The sequence below is a fragment of the Daphnia pulicaria genome, chromosome 4 (assembly GCF_021234035.1).
Source record: "Daphnia pulicaria isolate SC F1-1A chromosome 4, SC_F0-13Bv2, whole genome shotgun sequence".
In the NCBI taxonomy this organism is placed as follows: Eukaryota; Metazoa; Arthropoda; class Branchiopoda; order Diplostraca; family Daphniidae; genus Daphnia; species Daphnia pulicaria.
Genome location: NC_060916.1, coordinates 3,639,322 through 3,662,759, shown reverse-complemented (window position 1 = coordinate 3,662,759; position 23,438 = coordinate 3,639,322). Strand labels below are relative to the sequence as shown.

The following is a 23,438-nucleotide window of genomic DNA, read 5'->3' as shown; positions in this document are numbered from 1 at the left end:
TGCTTCGACCCCTACAAAATGGTACACTAGTTTAATAATTAATAATACTTAACACGGTGGTGTAGAATAAGTTAGCAACTGCGCCATGTAATGACGTCACTCGGCGGAATAAACTAGACGTCGATGATTGAATGAACTAAATGTATTGAGTCGTGTAAAGTAATGGAGGGGCCTCAGTAGCGGGTGTGCACTAGGCCTCAGTCGTGTATCTACTGTGTCGATTAGACAAAGGGTAAACTCAAGGGGAGGATGGGAGGCTGTCAAGTAGCCGACGGGCAATACAATGTTGCAATATCGCAAGTCATCACACGTCCCCTTTTTTGAGTTAAAGTGGGAACTTTCACTTTTTGATTAAATTGATTACATTAAGAGAAGGGATAGGCATTGATGAAAGAGACGATTATACATTAAAGAAAAATGAAATTATTCTATTTGGTGTATCGCGTTGGACGTTTAGTCTGGCGTGTTGATCGTCTCGGCGTATCGTTTGGCGTTCTCTTGGCTTTTCCGCGCTTCCGGCGGGTGGTTCCAGCTGTTCCATTTGATCCGGGTTGATTTTCTTCCGGTGGAGTTGGGGCCGGCTGGATTGATGGCCCCGCAGGCGGATTGCCTGGCATGACTGGCACTCTTTTTCGTAGCATTCGTCGATTTCGGCGAAAAAGACGACCGGCTGGTGTCTTAACGATGTAATCCCTGTTTGGGCCGATCTCTACGACGATTGCTGTTGTTGCCCAGCATTTGGAGACGGGGTGTTGAACAATCACATGGTCTCCAATTTCGAAGGGCTGCAATGGGTGAGCTGTCCGGTTGTAGTGCTCGATTTGCACTTCTTTTGCTCTTCTCGCCCTTTTTTCTAAGATGTCAGCTTTCAGCTGCCATTCAGGTGCAAAAGATCGGCGGTGTGCCGGTAGAGCGTCGCGCACTGGTCGGTTGAATACCATTTGGGCTGGCGATGCTGCACCTGAGCGAGGAGCGTTCCTGAAAAGTAAAATAGATTTTGCGAATTTGTTTGTGTCGAAGGAGCCATTTCTCCATGAGCCAGTGATGAGTTTCTTCATGCTCTTGATGGTCGCTTCGGCAAATCCGTTTGACTGGGGGTAGTGGGGCGCTGAATTTCCGATTGATACGCCCCAGTCTTTTGCAAAATTCTTGAATTCGACGGCATTGAATTGGGGCCCGTTATCACTCCAGAATTTGACAGGGGCTCCTGGACCACGAATAAAAAATTCACGCACTGCATCGACGACGCGACGGGCTGTCGTGTTTTTGTTCGGGAATGGGATGACGTCTGGCCAACCGCTGTACTGGTCGGCGATGATGAGAAAATCACGTCCGTTCACTGTTGCAATGTCCGAATGGAGCTGTTCGAACGGACGGGTCGCTGCTTCGTGTGGTTTTAACGGTTCACGCGGGAGCGACGGAAGTTTTTCGGTGCACGACGGGCATGTTTTGGCGGCGTTGGCGATGTCGTTGTCCATTCCTGGCCAATACACGGACATTCTTGCGCGCTGCCTTAGCTTCGTGGCACCTTGATGCATGTTGATTAAGTCTTGGAGTAGGGGTTGACGGCATTCGGCTGGAATTACGACCCTGGTTCCTGCCACGATCATTCCATCTGTCTCGTCTATTGCGAGCTGGGACCTAATATTCCAAAATGGACGGAGAGTTAGAGATAAATTGCATTTGTCGTTTGGGAAACCGTTGATGATAATCTCCCGCAACTCGATCATCTGCTTGTCTTTTTGGGCTGCCATTTTGATGCGTTCAAGCACGGGGTCCAGTACTGCTGCATCGGACCCACTGATGGCGTTAATAAGGGCCAGTTTTGCAGAAAATGACGCTGGTCCTTCTGCTAATTCGTCTTCTTTGGATGCGGTGTCTACCGGCGCTCTGGATAGTGCATCGGCTTCGACGTTTTCTTTTCCCGGCACCCATCGGGCTTTAAACTGATAACGCTGCATCTTGAGTCGGAGACGGAGAATTCTCGGGTTGTCAAGTTTGTCGAGGCTGTGGTCGTTTAGGATCGGCACTAGCGGTTTGTGATCCGTGATGAGCTCGAACGTTGGCAGACCCTCGATGAATTGACGACACTTCTGCATCGCCCATGCTGCTCCTAAGCACTCCAACTCGATCATCGCATAGCGCGATTCAGTTTCTGATAAATACCTGGAGCCTGCTTGGACCATTCGCCAGCTCCCCTCGGCGTCTTTTTGCTTCAAGATGAAACCAAGGCCGAAAAGTCGAGATGCGTCGACGTGTAGAGCTGTCGGTCGATTCTGGTCGTAAAAGACTAGGTCGTGCATTTCAGACAGTGCTTTTCTGGCTTTTAGGAACGCGTCTTCATGCGTTGTCGTCCACTCCCACAGCATTCCTTTTTTCAGAAGGGGTGACAGCGGCTTCAGCGACTCGGCGACTTTGGTAGAAAAGTTGCCAACCTGTTGACACAAACCATGAAATGCTCTTACGTCTGTGATGTTTTTCGGCTGTGGGAACTCGCGGATTGCTTTAGTTAAATCCGGATTCGGCTGGAAACCTTCCCTACTAACACGGCCCATCCACTTAATGTAAGATGTAGGTAAATATGGGATGAATAGATCCAGGTCGCAATTGGAGGGCGGTAGTATAGCGTAGGTATAAATTTATTCGGATCTAGGATGGGATCAAATAAAGAATATTCATCGTAGATCCACCAGCGTATATTCATTAATATACTGATTGTACGTCAAAGTAATATACCCGGGGGTATGATTTTGTTGATATACCATTTGGTACATACACAGAATGTGCATCACAGTATAACCATATTAGGTACACAGTGGACGAAAAAGCTAAAAAATATCTAAATTTCCATTACTCCCAAACATTTGTTCCTTATGAAAAGTTGGTCTAGTGGTCAGAGAGGTGAGCTACGGAAAAGAAGGTCAGTAGTTCAAATCTGGGTTGAGACTTTTAGCTTTTATTTTCTAACAGAATCATATCCAAAGATGGATGTTACTTAGGGATACTGTGTATACACAAACCGGTATATTCAAGGCACATACAAATGGTACGTGCGGGGAAGGGGAAATAAGGATCAACATGAAGCATTCCATGGATATGCTGTTTGTATCTCCCTTATCCTTGGGAGTACGCTGCAGTCATATCCATGGTACATCGCTGTGTTAGTAGGGTTCGGAGCTCACGATGTAGCCTCCGAATCTCGCTGTTGGCTGGGCAAATACCATTTTCCCAACGTTGATCGCGATGTTGTGGTCGGCCGCTCGTTGAAAAAGACGGCGCACCAGCTCGATGTGCTCCTCGTAGGTTGCAGAAAAAACCATCACGTCTTCGACGATCCGGCGGTAATTTGGGATGTCGTCAAAGACTTCGGAGACGCGACGGCTGTAGTCGTCTCCTGCGTGCGTGATGCCGAACGGAAGGCGCCGATATTGATACCGGCCAAACGGAGTTGAAAACGTTGTCAAGGCTGCCGATTCTTCGTCCAGTTGCACTTGGTGATAACCTTTCAGGGCGTCGATTATTGTGAAAAATTTCATACCTGGTGGAATCGTTCGCACTGCTTGGAAAGGTGTGGCCGTGTCGAATCTCGGCCGGATGATGTTGTGGTTTAAGATCGTGAAATCCACACAAACTCTGATGCCGCCATCTTTCTTCGTGGCCAGCACCATCGGATGGACCCAAGCTGTTGGTTTCGTTACTTTCCGGATTATCTCCTGCTTCTCGAGGAGGTCCAGCTCCTGTTTTAATCTTGGCATGAGAGGGACTGAGACGGGACGAGATCCGCGGATGGCGGCTGGAATCGCGCCTTCCTTGAGCTCGAAATGACATGCCGGGCCCGCCATGGGTCGACAGATTCCGTCAAAGATGTGGGGATGGACGGCCGTTAACTGGTTTAGGTCCTCCTTCTTCCTCTCTTCCGTCGGGTTGATTCCGACTGTCGCCATGAGACGCGGAAAAAACTTGGAGCCAGGATCGTTTCGTGGCTCCTCCTTTTTGATTGCGTTGATGCTCTCGTGAGGGTAACCAGCTGGCAACATTCCGAGTGCTTTTTGAGTAATCTTCGATAGCACCGGCTGTTTAAGATCCTGTAATACGTGAAAGATTGTTTTGATTGATTTACTCTTTTTACCCGTTGGCCAACGGATTGTTGCTTCGAACGTTCCGATGCTGATGATGGGGCTTCCGGTAGCTGTAATGGCGTTGGTGCCCCTGGGCAAAAGCTTGGTGTCTCGAATTTCGTCGTGGTACATATCGGCCGGGATGGCGTCGATTTGTGCCCCTGTGTCTGGCAAAATTTGAATGATAAGTTCTTTCTTACTGCCATTGGGTTGAATTCCTGCTTTGACGAAATCGGACTTTTCTATGCCTGCAACACGAGCTGGAGAATTAGGGTCGAGCGTGATGCATCCGGTTTGAGGCGGTTTTGTGCTCTTCTTTGAGCTGCACACTCTTGCAAAATGACCAATCTTCGTGCACTTGCCGCATTCTTTTCCGTTTGCTGGGCATAGTTGACGTGAGTGGCGGGTTTCACTGCCACAGTTCCAGCATCCTTCTGATTTGATGTCATCTTTCGGCTGCTTACCGGACGGTCTGTCCTTCGCCGACTGATTGGATTTCGTGCTGGGCGGTGTTTGAGATTTACCTTTCTTGTATGACGATTTGGGCAGCGCTTGAATTGCTGCCGCGTCGCCAGTCTTCAGATTTGTTGCTTGTTGAGAAGCAGCCTCTGCTACACGTAGAATGTCGATGGCTTGGTCGAGAGTAAGGGTTGCACCTTTTTCGAGGAGTTTCCGTCGGATTTCATCGTCGTAAACTCCATGGACTACTTGACCAAGGATGCGGGTGGGTTGACAATTTGCGCAGCAGTCAGTGTCGAATTCGCACTTGCGAGCTAGATCACGGAGATCGCAAAGCCAATTGTCGGCAGCCTCGTTCGCTCGTTGTTTGCTTAAAGCGAATTGTTGGCGCCAGACGTGTCGATTTCGTCCTGCATTACAGCGTTCACGCAACTTCTGGATCACGACCTCGTGATCCCCCATCTGAGCATCAGTTAGCCCCATAGACATAACGGATTGAAGAGTTTCCTTTGAGAGACAAGAAAGTAAAATGTTAGTTTTGTAGGCTGGGCGCTCACCGTCTTCAAGTACAGAGTCGATGGTTGAAAGCGCGAGAAAAATCTTCCATTGTTGGTGCCAAAGCTCGAATGAATCTTTGTATTCATCGAGATCAAATCTTGGAGGTGATCCATACGGCTTGAAAGCTTTCGGTGGCATGGCTGGCACGTGTACAACTTCTTCTTCTTCTTCTTCTGGAGCCACGATGAATAGTCGGGATAAACCAAAAATATCTGCTGGTGATTTGCTGTCTTCAGTTTTCACCATGAATAATTAAATTCGTCGATCGTAGACAGCGTTTGAATTGCTGAGATCACGAGTACAAAGAATGACAGCGAGCAGAAAAATTTTTGTGAAAAAATGGCAGACTAGTCACGTAGGGTCGTATTCTTGCTTCGACCCCTACAAAATGGTACACTAGTTTAATAATTAATAATACTTAACACGGTGGTGTAGAATAAGTTAGCAACTGCGCCATGTAATGACGTCACTCGGCGGAATAAACTAGACGTCGATGATTGAATGAACTAAATGTATTGAGTCGTGTAAAGTAGGGGAGACTGGAGTAAAACGGGACACCGGGTCAAAAGGGACAGTGGGGGGAAAAATAGTAGATGTTAATAAAACTGTAAAAATTTTTAGTATGTTATGTAAATCTGTATAATCTAATTTGGCATGAAATTTGGTTGGTTTTTGTCAATAACTGCATGAGTTATTGACAAAACAAAAAAAACGGTTTTTTTTTAGAAATTTTTGTCTCCGCCATTTTATGTTTGAAGAAACAAATAAACGCTAATGGCATGTAAATTTAATATGGAAATGAAGCTGATTCATTTCTTGATCGTTTAAAACATAAATTATAATTTTAGATCGATTAGTTTAGACAGTATGAACTTTAAAAAAAAAGTGTCTAAACCGGGAAATCGGGACAGCTGTTTTTGGCTAATTTGGGACAGTTACGGACCAATCAGCGTACAGCATTTTTAAGAGGCTCGATTTCGTTACCTAGCAACGCAGGATGTCCTACTGCTCCATAAGGGTTTTTGTATTTATAAGAAAAAAGGTTCATTAACACAATAATCAATTTGAAACATTTATAAACTCAAAGAGTATATGCAGTGGAACACTTTTTCAATTTTTTTTAATTTTATTGATGAATTTTAAGGCGAAAACGGAGGACGTCCCTCATCACCCACCCCAGTGCCCTCAATTACCCCCCAAAATAGGCCCCTCCCACAAATCTGAGGAAACTTTAAAGGTATTTTATGGGGAAATGGTTCATTATAAAATTATATAAAAAATATGGGGGGTTCATTACAATATGGAATACATAAAAACAAAATTTTAAAGAAATTCAATAATTAGTTTGGGAGATATAGGGGGGAAACAAAAACCGTCCCGTTTTACTCCAGTCTCCCCTAATGGAGGGGCCTCAGTAGCGGGTGTGCACTAGGCCTCAGTCGTGTATCTACTGTGTCGATTAGACAAAGGGTAAACTCAAGGGGAGGATGGGAGGCTGTCAAGTAGCCGACGGGCAATACAATGTTGCAATATCGCAAGTCATCACACTTTTTAAATTCCACCATTATATTTAGAAGTTCATTTCTTCTAAACATTTAATAATAATAGCTGTTCTCCGCTTCTTTACAAGCACATGTCAAATATTTGTTCTCTTTTTATAAAATACCTAGTTGCTCACCCGTTATGTTTAATCAAACGGGAAACGGAAATCTTTTATTCTTCACGATTGATTGGCCACTGTCAAAAGAAAAAGCGCTATTTGTTCGCACGGATGAAGAATCTTGCAAATGCTTCGTTTACCGTCAATGTCAACAGAAAAGAGCAAGTTTGGCAGGTAGGCCCTATTTTAGTACTAAATCTTAAAAATTGTTATAGGCTACTAGTTCTATGAATCTCACTCAACAAAACTGTTGACAAATGGTTTTTTTTTTATTAGATTCTTGGTTGGAACCGAATGTTCAAGTCATTTCTATTCTTGACGGGGTAGAAGGAATAAGGGGACAAGTCAGTCACTTAGATCTATACTGAATTTGAATGCTGCTGTTGTTACATATTTTAAGCATACACCTGCCAAGTTACGACGTTTTTACGGTTAGAAAAATACACTCTTCCCTCCAGCAACTGCTGATTGAAAGATAAAGAAGTTCCTTTTACAGATGAAAAACGTTATATCCCGAGGACGCGCTCGAATTTCGAATACAAAAGGCGAAATAAGTTGTATATGCGATACCGATGAAGGTTGGCTATCTCTGTTTCTATTGTTGGTAATGTTGGCATTCATTGTAAACTTTATGTAGAACATCAAGCATAAACATAGCTAGAATTACACTACAAGTAAAGGATAAGAGAGCCTATCGCGCGGTACCATTTATAAGGGTTTTTTTTACGTTTTGGAACCGAATTACCGACGACGAAAAAGTTTTAATTTTGTATTTATTTCATTCGCTAATCATAATACATGAATTTTTGGGTTTAAATATTTGAAATGTCTTCATGTGAGTGGCTTTAAATTCTTGGTTACATTTTTCTTAATCAATGTTACGGTACTAGTTTTGCGTTTTTCGTTAAAATCAAATGGAAGCAGAAGAAATCTTATTCTAGTTGTTAAAATCTGGAATCATCCAGTTTTGACGTGTTCGCGTGCGTGTGTGTCATGACATTTTGGTTGGTACGCACTGTTGCGGTGTAAGAAAAACAACCTTGAGTTTGTAGCGTGCAAATCGTCGTCGAGGACACAGATGCCTAATCGGGAGAGATAATTAATGATGACAGCAGATAAGGAAAACAAGGAAATAAAAACAATTATTCCGATCCTGACGGTGAGAAAAGAAAGCAAAGGCATAAACAAAAGCATTTGTTCAAAAATATAGGCAAGATAAAAGTATAATATTGGAGTGCGAGCTTATCAAAAATAATTAGTCCGGTTTTCTGCGTTTGATACATATACAGGCCATCTATGCTGACAGCAGGGTCCGATCCACAGAATCAAGTGTGGCTGGTTATAATGCACAAGCAACTGTCGAAGCAAGTGTCGAAGTTTAGGACAGCTTTCGTATTCGTATGGACACGTGCCAAACACTGAAGTCAATACCATCGAACCTGTTATTACGGAACATTTCAAATTCAAAACGAAACAAGTCTTGCTGTTTTGTTTCATTTTAGCTTTGTTACATGACGTAGGTCGACTACTAAGGCAAAGTCAGTCGTGCATGTATAATGTCTTATAAACCATATTAGGCTAATAAACTTTTTGATCCGATAACTATACACGAAACTAATTAAACAGAATTTTCTCATTGAGTTTTTCGAATTCAAACGGCTGTCGTTTGATACCTATAGCAGCATCTGGTAATCTGGTGATAATAAGGCCTATTATTTACGTGTGCAATATGTTTTAATTAAAATTAAACACTGCTCCAGGCGAGGCTCGAACTCGCGACCTCGGCATATCTTATTCGATTCGGGTAATGTTCATGAATACTGTCATACAAGTACCATGCGCTAACCGACTGCGCCACTGGAGCTGAAAAATCATTCTACAACTAAAATCACCAAACTTCTAAAACTTGGCAGCAATTTTCCGAGCAATTAACTGTAGTTAAAATTCGATGTAAATACTTGTCTATATATGCTACCCTTAGGAACAAAATGTTCTTGCCCTTTGAGGAACTTGCGAGGGAACTTGCTAGTCATCTAGCCAAATGTTAGTTAAAGTACACATGTTTTTTGCAAATATTATAATTTTTGAGTATGAGTATTTCTGAGTATTTCTAAATAATTGCTGCTCCAGGCGAGGATCGAACTCGCGACCTCGGCATATCTCAACAGAAGTTATGATTGATTCGTACATGAATACTGTCCTATAAGTACCATGCGCTAACCAACTGCGCCACTGGAGCTAATGTAGTAAATTTTCTATCAAACAAAGTTCTAAATTGCATCATGCTGCTAAGATGTTTATGTATTTTTAGTCTAGTTCCGCAGCGTATGAAAGGCAACCTAGAAAGAAAACCCCCCAAAAGAAACCATATATTAAGCACTCCAAACTTTGATATAGTCGACTTGCATGGCAGCATCATCACGTGATGTTTTGTACCAAGTAGGATACCATTGACATCTTTTCTCCCAGAAATTGCGCATTGGCGTTGAACTGGATTTAGCCCACGGTTTGTCATACGGGACATTTACACAGCCATCGGGGAAAAAATTACCTCCAACAGCAACATTAAGAACGAAGTGAAACTGCAAAAAAAAAAAAACATAATCGTTATTGGAGTAGCGTTCCCATAACTAAGTAAGCGATTTGAATTTTAAAATAATTGAATTTTGTACTCGATCTTGTCGAAGGGAGCCATTTTAGTTCCTGATGCCCATGGATTAGTTCCGGTCAGTCCCGACAACTCCCAGAATCCTCCGGCTGGGGGAGACACAGAGCCAATTACCTGTCCGTCCACCTTAAATGTAATGCCAGTAGAAAGCCATTCAAAACGGTAGACATGGAAGCCAGACGAGAAGGTACTCCCATCCGTCAAAGACCTAAATAATTACAAATTGACATCGATATTTTTAAGCTAAAATTGTTCGTTTTGATTTGGAGGATAGAAACAACTTTGCCCATGAAGTCTTTTGGAACATATTTTGGGAAAAACCCGGACCCCAGTGAAGAGTAGAAAACATTTTGCTGTTTCCAATTTTGCCTTGTCCATCATTGCAAGTCAAATCAGCATTTCCACGAATTTCGACGATGTCAATCTCACCAGAACGTGGCCAGCTCCCGTAGGCGGAGTCAGTTGGCAACATCCAAATCGCTAAAATAGAAAAATTATTTAACTGTAAACTATGAATTTCACCATTGAATTTTACCAGGCCAAATCCAATCCCCGCGGGGCATTTTAGCGCGAACCTCTACCGTTCCATATGTAAAACTGAACGAATTGCTTGTTACAAGTCGCGCTGATTGAATTGGATTGATGATTTCTGCACCGGCGGTTCTAAAGATTTCAAAAATAAATTGTTATGCATCGCTATACTTTACAGGAAACAACATTTTTTGCTAGGTTCTTTGAAAAAAATTTTTACTTACACTGAACAACCGTTTTCCCAGTTGATGTTGCAACCTTCTTTATTCAAATCGAGAGTGCCGGAGTAAAGAAAATTGTTATCAAAACGGTCGGCAGTCAGCGTTGGTTTAATGAACAGCATTCCGTTTTTGACATAACTGTGACATTGCAACAGAATATTTGTGTTAGCTTTCAATGAATCAAAATAGAATGGTATAATAAATCGTTATTAACCTATTTTCAGGGCGGTTAGTGTAATACTGGAACTCGCTATTTCCACCTCGCCAAGCGGTGATCAAATGCATCCAGCGGGTGCGATTGAAGTCATTGAAATTTTCTTCGAAAATCAAATTTTGAGCGAAAACAGATATCACGAAACATTGTAGAATTGAAAAGACCAACAATAAGTGCTTCATCTTTTTTGCTGTTACAATTTTTATGAACGGCTCGCTGTATAAACCGCTCGACTTGTAGACTTACTGGAGAATGGAGTGGACAACCCACGGGAAAACAGTTTATAGCTTCCCAGAGTTGCCAAAGTTTCCGTTGTTGGTAAAGCGATAGGTATATGAGGTTAGATTTGAAAAGAGTTGGGAAATGTGTTAATCGTGTTCTACGATCTAAGTGTAACGAGTATATTGTGCAGCAATAATGTACATGTGCAGACGTATAAAAAACAAGCCGGCCACCTGCTGCTCTGGAAAACCTTGGATCCTATATTCTGTTGGAACAACGGCCACTGTAAATGCATCACCCCAAAACGAGCTTAAGCATTCCTACCTACGCACTTTACTCCACATTACATAAAATCAACACAGTAGGCCTACCTATATGTAGCAAACAACGCAAATAACGCACTTATTTTTTACAAGCTGATGCCAACCGATGCCAACGACCCCGGATCTGTATTCCGCATCCCGTTTATTCTAGCACCTTCTGCACACAATCGCAGTTGGTTAATCACTTGTCGCCACACCTCCTGCGACCTCAATCAATGACAGATAGCTAAAGGTGCATTTACAGCGACAGAACGCACCGTTACGGATTTTAACGGAACGAAAAAATTGTCCGTAATGGGTTTTATTTCTCTCCTCAATTGAGTCACCATACCTTTTTTGTTTTGTTGTGTTTCGTTGCGCCACTTATTAGCTATAGCTCATTGGTGTAACTCGGGTGTAACTTGGTTTGTAACTAAACTGTGATGGGTCCGATAATCGAATAATAGTTGGGACAGAATATATAATGCTAAATTCGCTTAAAACTTAGCAGGTATATAACTAGGCAGATTTCCTTAATTTGTGTTCCGATGATCACGTCTATGAAGCTTACGGTGTGACATTTTCACTTGACGGTAAAACATTTTTTAGAGAGCTTACGGTGTGAGATTTTTTATTTTGTAGTGTCAAATCCGTCAAATCTTATTTTTGCCTTAGTATTACCAATATTTCCTACAAAATGTTGTTTGTCTTTTCCTTAGTTCAATAAAATGTGTCGCAATGTATTAGTTCGATTAACCGAAATTAATTTCACTAAGAGGCGGGTACATAGTACTAAAGAGAACGCGAGAGACAACTGGTGGCGAATCGCGCATTGACTAGTGTACGATCCCGAAGCTGAGAGTCCCCCATTTAGTTCCGCAGTATCGAAAGGGAACGAGCTCACGTTATTTTATCCGCAGTCTCTAACCATCCGAAAATGACAACTGTTGGATCGACTTTCTGCTGGAAAGCCTTGATTCTGATTTTAGTTATCGGGAATTCGGCTGCTATTGTTTGGAACGGAGATGGAACCAACACACGCTGGGCACTCCAGTGTGACTTTATAGGCCGAGATTTCAAGAATCAGATTAGCCCTGGAGACCGATGCGGATCGCTTTGCAAGGAGAATTCTCCCTGCAGCCACTTTACCTGGACCAATTATAACGTAATTTCAGCATAATTTTATTTCCCTTTCCTATGTGAATCATGCCTATAAAGTGTTCAGCAAGACCGTCTTATTCAAATAATTGTTTTGATTAAATGTATTCTCCCCATTCAGGGGGGAACCTGCTGGATGAAATCTGGCTATGTGTCAGAATTCGACGCCGTGTCAAAAACAAATGATGGTGCGGTTTGCGGATTTCTTAAGACAACGGTCAGTCCACCGGCCAGTGCATGGAAAGATGAGGGAACCCTAAAATGGGCATTAAATTGCGATTTTTTAGGTCGGGATTTGATGGCAGTGGCGACCGCTGCTGAGAAATGCGGAGGAACTTGCCTATCAAACCCGGAATGTAGTCACTTCACTTGGACAAACTATCAAGTAGCTACACAATTAAAACATTCATTATACGGCCCGCTTAATTTAGAAATTCCATTTATATAAAATTTGTGCTATAATTTCAGGGCGGTACTTGCTGGTTGAAAAAGAACGGCGCTTCGGATTGTGACGCCGTTGTGAAAACAGATTCCGGCGCAGTATGCGGTTTCTTGAAATTTTAATCTTTCCAGAATTCAGTTTTCCTCTTATTGACTAAAGAATTTGTTTCAATCCAGTAATTCTGTGTATTAAGAAATCAGATGCCTCTAAGTCGATACTCGATAACAATAATATTTTCCAAGTCAACCACATGGACCATATATTCGCAGGGTTAAATATATTAGCTAAATAGGCACAATGTGACTGTTGTCGAAGTGGACAATTTAGTTCCTTATTTGATTTTACTAAAAATAATTTAATTTGCACTTCAGCCTTCATTCTGGAGTGCTTTAGGCTATATTTTATTTAACAATATACCAACTATACGCGACGTAAGGCACTTTTAACCACAATTTTTCTTTTTCAATTCATACATGATGTCAGAATTTTCCCGGGGTTAACCAGACCTGAATAATTACGCACATTAGGCAATTTTTAAGGATAAGTAAATATAAGCGAAAAGAAATGTTCTATCAGCGCCGATATAATTCCGTGACTCTTAACCGGACCGTTTTGATTAAATGGATGGGAAAGTTGAAGCACAGGTGGCCGAAAAACTCTCATGTCACAAAGTTCGGTTGTAGTAGCTGCACTCATCCCAAACTCGCTTATTTCTCTGCATATCATTCGGGAGACGAGTGAGTCCGTTGGTACTTTGCAAGTAATCGTGGGAGAAGCGGCAATGAAATAAGGACTGGATCAGTTCGGTTTTAGAGCCCGGATGATGGTCCAAGTATAACAGCGGCTCGAACGAATAAAAGACCCCAGGGATATTTTTGATGATGTCACCCAGAAACGTCGATCCCGATCGCCAAGTTGTGGCGACTAAAATTTTCTTGCTGATGGGCGTCGAGGCTGATGTATTATAATTACATTAAATATTGTCGTATAAGTACTACTAAGTTCGTTTTCCTCTCTTTCAATTCTGATTGGGCGAAAAAAAGCTTCCCGGGAGCCTTGCTGAGAGGGGACTGAGGCCTATTCTGCATTCTAACTTTCGGTTGCCTATTCACTTGCCCTGTTGGTGTCAGCTGAAGGTGAAACGGATTTTACATTTACATTTTTTCAATAATTTGTACAAATTTTCTTGTATTGATTGATGACAATGTATTTATCCGATACCCGGATTTTGGTTAGTATACCTAAATGTGAAATTTTAAAGCATTCTTCTTAATACCTAATCTATTACAATTCAATAGATTATTTGGGTTTTGTGACAACGCGCAATTGTTATCAATCATCTTTCGGTTTTCAGTACATTCCCGAAGGATGGTCCATCAGTTTTGCAATTCTGTTGGCGTTCGTGTGAATGCCACGTCCCATTTGAGTGGGAGAAGATAACCGAATCGACCGATTTCTTTGGCTTCTTCTGGGGTCGGTATCACTTAATTGCTGTGGAATATTTCGGAACGGCATGGCTTGAAAGGAGGGAGGCCAGAATTCTGCAGGATTCATTTCTAAGTCTGTTGAATGTCGCAACACCGATGGTAGTATCGACTGATGCGGTTGAAAGTGCTGTCTGTAATCTTTCATCAGTACTTTTTCGGCATGGAAATTTTCCCATTCCTCCCGGCTCGATTTAGAAGACGAGTCTCGAGAACTGCCAAACGACGATTTGATAAATCCAGGAATAAGACTGGCAAACGCAAAGGAATTTCGACTACCCGGTTTACTGTTGCTAGGGTTGTCTATTTCGTGATTTCTTTTGCTTTTTCTGCTGCTGTGATCAGTAGTGCGTGAACTTGCGCGTCCAGAATGTCCCGAGTACTGTCCTGGGAATGAGAAAACGTCGCCAACTTGCAGATCGCCCAAATGGGCTGTCGGGTCTACGGGTGACATTGGTGAATCATGGAAGTGTTCCGGATGGCGATACATATGCTGAGATAGAGGACTGTGTCCCATTAGGAAGCGCTGTTGCTGTTGGTGCTCGAACATCAGCATTTCTTCGGTGGCTCGATCTCTGAGGTTAGGATGATGCACCATCGGATGAATAAAGATGGGACTTTCCCGCTGTAAAGCATTCAGATTGTCAACGCTGGCGTGTCTTCGTCTAGTGGTCGGTAGAATAGGCCCATCTTGCATGTTGGCAGAAGAGTTATTGATTATCATGTCATCCGTGTACATGGGACTACGAGCTTCTAATACGTCCCAAGATTTGTGGAATAGTCGAGTCGGAATTGCACGTAAAATGTCGGGTTTAATTTTATCTTCGGTCATGTCTTCGATTGAAATTCCCCGGCTGCTACCCTCGACTGAGCCGAAGGACTTTCTGATATTTCTTCGAAGTATTTGCGTTTTGTCCCAATCGCTTTCGCAGACGCTGCTGTTGAAAGCTTTTTCGTCTTCGCACTCGTTTTCGTTGTCCAGTTTATTGTTCTGCCGGAAAAAACTCTGGGTGATTTTCTTCCGGCTGATTTCGGTTGGCCCTGGTTCATCCATGTCCGAATCGGACGAAATTTGATTGCTTTCCGGTGTGCCGCTGATTACTGTCGCCATGGGAAAATCGCTGGTTTCCCCCGTTAAATCATCTAAGTGAACAGCATTCGGACTGTTGGTTAATGATTTTTTGGCTTCCGGCCGTGGAGGCGGACGTGGAAGATATTTGGGAACCAGGTGTTCTTCAGTGAAAGAACCAGAGTCTTTGGTGGTGCTGCCACAGTTACTGCTGCTATTCTTTTCCGTGTTCATGTCGGATTCGGCGCTGTTGACGATGTTATTTAATTCTTCAATCACGTCGTCGATGTCGTAGTCCTCATCGTCGTACGACATATGACTGCCTGTCGTGTGGTACCAATCGTGAAGCGGACGACTATTACTCTCCAGTTTATCTTCCATCCTTATGTCGGTCGCTTGAATGCCGACGGACGAGGAGGATGTTATGGGGTGCGTATCGCGCATTGTCGTCAACTCCGTTTCCAGATCGGCGCAGCGTTTTTTCATATCGTTTTCAAACTCGCTAAAGCGTTTCTTTTCACTCTCCAGAGCCTGTATAATGAGAAATTCAATTTAGTTAATTTAATTTATTATTCATATTCTGAGCACGCAGCTGATTATTCCTGGTTCGCTTTTTTATTCGTGATTGTTAATTACTAATCAATCGATTATATTATTAAGCGATATCCTATATACATACCAACAATCGTGAGCGCAAGCTGAGAAGATCTTTGCGAAGGGCTTCATTTGTGCTGGTAACATTAGTGAGCCGGTCCAAAAGTAAAGCAATATTTATTTGGTTCTCGCTCCAGACAGAGAGCTCTTGCCTTAGCTGTGCGGCTAACGGGCTTCTCACCGTATCGGCAACCTATCAAAACAAAAAATACCGTTTTGTGTTGATTCACGTAATTTGGTTTGCCACGAATGCGCGACCAATATCAAGATAAACAAACGAGTTATCCAATAATATATCGATGCTTCAGCTATTAATATACATGACATGAGCACAATGTTGACTCGTACGTTGTACGGCTGTTGAATATATCTATAATTTATTTCATCTTTTTTTTTTAAAGCAGCACTTTGCTATAGCCTGAAACCTTATTTGAAAAACTGTCAAATATGATTTGTGGATAGCTAGGGACTATAGGAATATTAAAAAAAAAGTCCAAGTCTCGACTTAGTACTAATATAAAGTCTTCCCGTTACTTTTTCGTTTCATCGAATACTGCAAGGATACTTTCTGGAAAAACAAGTCCTAGATTTCTAATGAACTGACCTGAGCGAGAGCGTGAATGTTGAGAGAAGCTTCCTCCACCTCCCACTGGATGACGACTTGATTCCTCAAATCGGAGGCGGACTGGACAAAAGAGTTAAGAAAAGCCATGGCTTCAACCAGGAAGCGAAGGGATGAGTCCGTGTTGTAGGCGACGTCTCCTCCGCCTGTTAGTCCATCCTCGGTGGATTCGATCAGCGATTCGACACGTGAGGCAGTAGAATTCACAATGCCGCTCAAGAGTTTGAGTCGCACCTTTGAATTTTTTGTTTTATAAAGGTCCATCAAAAATAGATAACCGTTCCCAGTGTCAATACACCGAAAGCGCGGAGAGATTGTCTTAAATGATTTGATTTATATTTACCGATTCCCCCATGTTCAAGCGCAGCGTGGTCAATGCCTCGGACACACGTGAGTGGCCGCCAGGCATTTTGCAAAGCGCCGTCATCAACTAGAGAATAACAGGAAAAACAAAATGGGAACACATAAAAAATATAGCCTATGTCGTAAATCACAAAAGAGGTATTTTCAATGCACCGTGGTGGCGCAGTTATTCGTCGTATAACACGACCAAAGACGTAGGCGTCCCGCAAGCTCAAACAGCCGGGATTCCGGGAAACAAAGAAGCGGAGGAAGCGTGGAAGAGAGGAGATAAGGATGTATGCTGAATGATGGTGAATATGTGAATAAGGCGAGGGAAAAAGATATCTCCGATATTCATACCTGCAAGGCGAGGCTGCGGGTCCGGGTTAGATTACTGACAAGGGCCAGTGCCAAGCCGTAAAATCCGGCGTTGTGAGCCAACAGTCGGGAAAGTCCGTGGTCCTTGCCCGGGACATGACCGTTGGCTAAACACAGTTGGTATAAGGAAAGTAGTACTTCCAATTCGTCGGCCGACGCGTTGCGGATCAGCGATCGTCGGTTGGCACGGACGTTCGATAATTCTTTGTTGGATCCTTGTTAGAAAAAAGGGAAAAAAGAAATCGTCAAAATAAGAGGCTACACCCTCAATTGACATCAATCAATGGGTTGCGTCATCCGTCCTTATTCTATACGCAAGCACTTCCCGCTTATCGACGTGTGACAATTTCCTTTTTTTGTAGGAAATGTATTAAAAAATCGTACGAATTGAATCGCTATGTAAAATAATTAATTCTTGCTTTGCTAAAATAATGAATTGGTCGTGAAGCACTTTTAAACCAGACATCGGAATTAAATTGGGCAATCCCAAACCAGTTGACGTAAGTGATAATAAAATAAATTGAACAGATTATTGCATGGTTTAAGTCCTTGCTTTTTAACTATACCAGATTATTTTGCTACTATTTCTGAGGTTTGTTTTTTTTTTTTTTTTTCCTCTCCTATTTTTTTTTTCTTATTTTTAAATTCCTGTTTGTTTCTTCTTTTTCAAAATGTGCTCTTTAATCAAGAAAACCAGTCCGTGAATAACAGGTATCGTGTGAACTGTACTACGGTTATTCGTTCCCGCGAACCGGGAAGTTGGAGAAGATTTGAAGGCTATGAATAGTTGAATATAACAGACCTACATAATTTGATACTCACAACAGCTTCGTTAATTAAATTACTGAAGCAAGAACGTTTCTAATAAAAAAAAAGCGCTCAAAAATAATTAAAAACCCACGTTCAAGTCGAGAGTTTGACAATAACCATGATTCCATTTTTGTCTAGGCTACAGCTACACATTCTGTCAAAATTTTTATGGCTGCTAATATTTGTTCAAAGTTGGCATCCCATAGACGAGGTTGATGTTGTTTTTTTCCCTCGGGAACGCGACGTTGAACCAATTACAGAGTCATCAAATTTATTACTCACCGTTCAGTTCGACTTGAGCCATTTGAATGGTGCGCAGCATGTCCATTAAGAGAGCGATGCCGTCGCACGTCTCGCCAACGAATTCCTTGCAGAAGCTATTGTTTAAAGTATAAATGGTATTGTTAGGTTCAGGCTAATAATGCTGGTAAGATGTAACGAGCGAGCCCGGAGGACAGCGTGCAACTTCATCGACGGCGCATGACGCGGTAACGATTCGACCAAACGTTGTTTTCCGTTATAATATATAAATTTTGTTTTCATGAAATTACCTGGCGAACGAGAAAAACAAGTCCAAACGGAGTTTCTTGAGGATATCCGACACGTCGGGGGATTGTTTGTTGTTTGGTCGGCCGTCACGATCGCCGCTCGATGACACGGAGACGCTGTGGGAAAGTTTCGACCGCATCTCTGAGCTCATCTGCGAGTCCTTGCCGTAGAGTTTGTCGACGGCCGAGCTCATGCCTCCATTGGCGTTGGTCGTGGTGAGCACCTTGCGCAGAAAAACCACGTAATCCTCCGGATTGAAGGTCGGCGGACGGCGGGATTTGCGCTATAAGATTTCGCAATTAAAAAAAGAAACAAAAAAGCCAAAAACAAATCGTAAATTAATTGGAGAAATTCACGGTGAAGCAACTAATATATTTCATCATTTTTTCGAAATTATTCAAAAGCTTTTCATTTCGTTCTGTAGCTAATTATAATCTAAATATTTTTTTTTTTGTAATTTCTTTATTCAATTATAATGAGACTAAGATCCATCGCTGAGCTTTGGGCTATTACACGATTCACCTGCATGCCAATATAGTCAAATGGACGGGAAAGTGTGGAGCTGGCAAAAGGCGTTCTGTTTTTGTGTCGGGCCAGGCTATATGCTATGCTATTTGCTAGCTAGCCTTTGATGCACCACGACTCACGGACTCGATTAAGTTTGGTGTTTATCCTCGAGGGGAGGACAAACAGAGAGCGAGAGTGTACTGTCTCGTCCCAGCCAAAACACAGCGCATGCACATAGAGAATCGGTCATTTGCCTCTATTCTTTTCCTCATCATCATCACGCCAAAACCGCCGGCGCTGTGTGGATATATACGCTGAGACTGCAACTACCCAAAAAAAAACAGATGGTCCAGTCGCCCGGCCATACGAGCGTGACTGTTGGAGTAGATACGATAGAGCATGCAGTACCCCGCCTCTGCGTTCCCACCTCATTGCAAACCCCCTTTACCTCTCCCACACACATGTACACACAGCACATAAAGAATGGAGAGTATAACCTAAAGAAAAACAAAAAAATCTACTGCGGGAGCTTTAATAACATTTTCCTTTTTTTTTTCATCCAACTATTCCATCAAGTCTAGGGTGAACGGCCCTGCAGTTCTTTGCTGTTCCTTGCAGGCATACATGTTTATCCTCCTCTATCCCAGCCTGCCTTTTTTCTTTTCTTTTTCTTTCTTTTATACTTCACTTTTTGGACCTTCATTTCATTTCTATTTCCCCTGCAGGAGGAAGCTGAAATGACCATCTGTTATGGTCTGCTACTCCCGATCACTGCGCTCTCTTCCAGTCTGCACGATGCCCTCTTAGACTTTATATTAACGACTCGTCTTCATTCTTCGTTGGGGTTGGAGACTTTTGGGACCGAGAGAGGATGAGAGAGACAGTGACCAAGGTCATTGATCACATTAGAATTTTTCTGTGCTGGCGCCGCTTGTTATTTGAATATACAAAATCTGCGGGTGGTAGTAAATTCTGCTACGCATTTTCGTATATATTTATAAACCTGTGAATATTTTCTGCGTGTTCTAATTATTATTACATGTAAAATAACGTAGATAGGCTTTTCTATACCCTGGGTCATTGGCTTGTAATAAAGCAGTCGACGAGCTATTTTTTTTTGTTGGTTTTATGGGCGTCAGCGTCAAGTTGACTTTCTTTCGTTACAACCTTAATTGTTATGCGTTCGAAATTCTATAGCCAATAAATCCATTGCTCTTATTGCAGCAGCTAATGTTTGGGGTCAATGTTACGAAGTAAAAAACAAAAATCAAGCGCAGAAATAGCTAAGATAGCTTTATCCCTGTAAGCCAAAGAAAAGAGCTTGTAAAATTACTACATTTTTAATGTTTTGGGCAATCTAAAATCGAATGATGAAACCTGTTTACTTAAGCAAATACATCAATGCTTGTGGTTGGCATTTTTTAATTCCATCTGGCGATTATTCAAATGCTGCGGATGCGACATATAACGTTATTTTCCATTTAACTTCATGCTTGGCAACTCACGCGAGTTGATGGAGCGATGTTTCCTTCTTTTTACAAGTTTTCCACTCTCTCTCTCTCTTTTAACACAGTATATTCCTCTCGATAGCTGTAACTCATCACTATCTTTCGTTAAGCCTTCTTTTCTCTCCTATTATATTAAACCCAGCAACACCGCCTCAATCCTTCTTTCTTTTTTTTTTTTTTTAAGTTTTACCGGTATTTATGATCGCCACGTTTCCGGAACCAGATAAAGACATGATACAGCACAAAATGTTGAGATATTAATAAAAATAAAGAAGGGTAAAAAAGAAAGAAAAAATGGTTCCGGTCGACTGGTCGTGTCGTCGAACAGCCCCGGAAAGTTTTGCTCCAAAAGAAAAAGCAAATGCGCTTGTTGTGTCCTACTACATCAGCGCTCAGAGTTGTTATGTTTAAGCCGTCAGGAATGGAAATAAAAAAAGAAGAATATATTTCTGGCTTGCGACCGTGTCGCGCCGTATATAATCTTTCTCCGTCACAGTTAAGAGAAGCCAACAGCAGGAAAAAGCCGCTGCTGGGATGAATCACGCAGTTTTCCACCTGCGCCATCCATCCCCTCTCTATCCTATAGCGCCAGCCTCACGCAGAGCCGCCATAGTACATCAATACGCCAGCGCTCCCATAGTGTGTAGTATGCCGACACAACAATAAGAAGAAGAAAACAGACAAGAAGTAAGACAAATTGTCCAATGGACGAGCTCTCACCTTGACTTTGTCGTTCTGTCCGAATACATCAACCACCCAGTAGGTTTCAACGCTCGGCGATGGCTCTCTCTCCGTCTGGCCGCTCAGAGACTTCATCTTTATTTTCTGGGGGAGTTATTATGCTGAGGGTATAGGTATACCTGAGTGCAGTGTATCTATCTGCATGTGTCACGTCCTAATGGTAACACACGTTATCTGAACCCGACCGTCCTCATGGAAGATGATATCTTATTTTGTGTTGGTGTTTCAAAACTTTTCTGAATTTTTCGCACGGCAGCAACTTGATCTCTTGTAATTGGAATTGTTTATCTGCCTGACGTGGTGTCGCTCCCGTCAAGGACTATTTGATTGAAGGCGTATGATGAGCAGAGGGGTAGCGCTAATGAGAGGCGATGTCCGTGTAGCCTTGTCCTTAATCGTCGAACAAATTGCACCAGGAGAAAACACAAGCCAACGATTCGAGATGTGTCGAGATATTTGTGATGGGCTCTCGTAGAAATGAGACTCGACAGCCGAGTGTCAGATATATACTCGGGCCAGCGGGAGCGAAGAGAGAAAGCGAGTGCACTCGGCGAGCAACGGGGGACGAATGTGAGCACGGCGAACTGAGCGAGTGAAGGTTATTCACCGTCGTGAGGGGAATCAAGCCAGCAACAGGCAAGGCAGCAGCAGCAGCGACTATAATACACACAACAACTATAGGGAGTGAAGAAGAAGCTCGGCGAGCAGCAGCAGTTGCAGTCGCAGCGGTGGCTGTAGCTTTTGTGCAATCAGCGAGCGCTGCACCAAGTTCTTTTTACCTTATAACGCTGCTGCTGCTGCTGCTGACGGCTGGCTCACGGCGAACAACCTCCCCATGCTGCTCGGGGCCAAATAACTATCCAATTCGATCGTGTATGTATATGTAACGTTAATGCAACAAACTTGTGTTACGCTCCGCGGCGCATCAGAGTCTCCGGCGTTGTGACTCTAATGCAACAGCGAGGATGAGAATTCTTTCCATTCTGTTTCCTATATATCTTATCTCTTTTTTGATTTATCTATACCTTGACGATTTTTCATGTTAACGAAACTGGATGGCCGAGCGAGAGGAATGAAGAAGAAGACACATTGCCCCCATCAAACAGCAGCAATAGCCCTGAAATGCCGCTCGGTTTCAAAATGGTCAAAGTGAAAATCTAAATGGCCAAAGAAAAAAGTGATTCGGAGCAATTTCCCTAGCGAAAGCCGTGGATTGGAACAACGATAAAATCATTGGAAATCCTATGTAGTATTGCGTGCTATGTAAGGTAGAAAAAGAGTTGCGTGATGCAAAATAAGAAGTAGTAAAAGTAGAAAAATACAACAGTCCGCTTTCGTGCAGCAGTTGACAGTCGGCTGAAGATCCAGATCACTGCATTTCTCGTACGCCATCGACGTCGAGTAGATACCGAATCTCTCACAAGTGTAGCAATTGTCGAGCGTGCGACTTGTGCGCCTCACGAGTTCACGAATCTAAGCGAAGATGGCCGACAATCGTGTGTAGGACGGCGGTGACGAGGACACACTTGGCAATCATTCCGATTCTCTATTTATGACGAGTTGCGAACGCACGATGCGTGTCTCTCTCTCTCGTTTTTATATTTTCCCCCCGAAAGAGTCGCCATCGCAGCTTTCATCCATTCAACAGCCGGAATATGACGAAGAGGAGAAGCGCCGGATAGCTAAGCACAAGCTAGCTTTCGATTCTCTCTCCCGTTTTTTGTTTTGTCGTTCGTGTGTAACAGCTGCTCAACGACCCGAGTCGTGATTTTTCTTCTCTTTCTGGCGTTTTCTCGTCTTTGCTTGTATTTTTGGGCTCTTATATTTTCCATCTTCCATCTTACTCTCTGTCTCTCTATTGCCTTTTTGTTTTGTTTTTTCCATCCGACGCTTTTTGTCGCCTTTCACCGCGCGCTTTCCTCTCAATTTACCGATGCTGGTTAAGCTGTTAAGCCGGCACCGTTGATTTATGCCAAGATGTTTTGGGAAACAAACGCGCATGGGGCGCATAGAGTCGTCATTATTATAAAAGTCGGCGCCTGGCACGCACACATGTGTACTTACGCAATAAGTCGAAGTAATGAAATCGAATGGGCCAAAAAGGCCGGGAATTCAGCACCGACATCGCCGAGCATGTAGGCCAAATGCAATATACAAGTATATATGTACAGAGTTGCTGCTGGTATTATGATATACGCACGGTAAGCATGCACATATACTC

At 42.8% G+C, this 23,438-nt stretch overlaps 3 protein-coding genes and 2 non-coding genes across 6 annotated transcripts; 1 reads left to right on the top strand and 4 right to left on the bottom strand.

Moving 5' to 3' along the window:
* Positions 1 to 8,547: 8,547 nt before the first annotated feature.
* On the bottom strand, positions 8,548 to 8,659 carry Trnat-ugu. Its single transcript has 2 exons — positions 8,622 to 8,659; positions 8,548 to 8,583 (listed from the first exon to the last, which is right to left on the bottom strand). It is a non-coding gene; the product is annotated as a tRNA-Thr (tRNA).
* Positions 8,660 to 8,917: 258 nt separating this feature from the next.
* Positions 8,918 to 9,034, bottom strand: Trnai-uau. Its single transcript has 2 exons — positions 8,997 to 9,034; positions 8,918 to 8,953 (listed from the first exon to the last, which is right to left on the bottom strand). It is a non-coding gene; the product is annotated as a tRNA-Ile (tRNA).
* An 84-nt stretch (positions 9,035 to 9,118) lies between these two features.
* On the bottom strand, positions 9,119 to 10,860 carry LOC124336811 (beta-1,3-glucan-binding protein-like). The gene is made up of 6 exons (XM_046790617.1): positions 10,430 to 10,860; positions 10,219 to 10,353; positions 9,999 to 10,126; positions 9,745 to 9,943; positions 9,468 to 9,671; positions 9,119 to 9,377 (listed from the first exon to the last, which is right to left on the bottom strand). The coding sequence occupies exons 1-6, from the start codon at positions 10,609 to 10,611 to the stop codon at positions 9,320 to 9,322; spliced, it is 906 nt and encodes a 301-aa protein (XP_046646573.1). The 5' UTR covers positions 10,612 to 10,860; the 3' UTR covers positions 9,119 to 9,319.
* Positions 10,861 to 11,729: 869 nt separating this feature from the next.
* Positions 11,730 to 12,802, top strand: LOC124336813. Of its 2 annotated transcripts, XM_046790620.1 has the most exons (4): positions 11,730 to 12,118; positions 12,233 to 12,328; positions 12,417 to 12,496; positions 12,580 to 12,802. In XM_046790620.1, exons 1-4 carry the CDS (start codon positions 11,891 to 11,893, stop codon positions 12,596 to 12,598), a joined length of 423 nt encoding a protein of 140 aa, XP_046646576.1. In that variant the 5' UTR covers positions 11,730 to 11,890; the 3' UTR covers positions 12,599 to 12,802. The 2 variants fall into 2 exon arrangements, with proteins under 2 accessions (XP_046646576.1, XP_046646575.1); XM_046790619.1 differs by having other exon boundaries at positions 11,735 to 12,118; positions 12,233 to 12,496.
* Positions 12,803 to 13,758: 956 nt separating this feature from the next.
* Positions 13,759 to 21,978, bottom strand: LOC124336808. Its single transcript, XM_046790612.1, has 8 exons — positions 21,197 to 21,978; positions 18,464 to 18,744; positions 18,195 to 18,289; positions 17,085 to 17,317; positions 16,726 to 16,812; positions 16,365 to 16,616; positions 15,786 to 15,953; positions 13,759 to 15,637 (listed from the first exon to the last, which is right to left on the bottom strand). Exons 1-8 carry the CDS (start codon positions 21,290 to 21,292, stop codon positions 13,904 to 13,906), a joined length of 2,946 nt encoding a protein of 981 aa, XP_046646568.1. The 5' UTR covers positions 21,293 to 21,978; the 3' UTR covers positions 13,759 to 13,903.
* Positions 21,979 to 23,438: the final 1,460 nt, after the last annotated feature.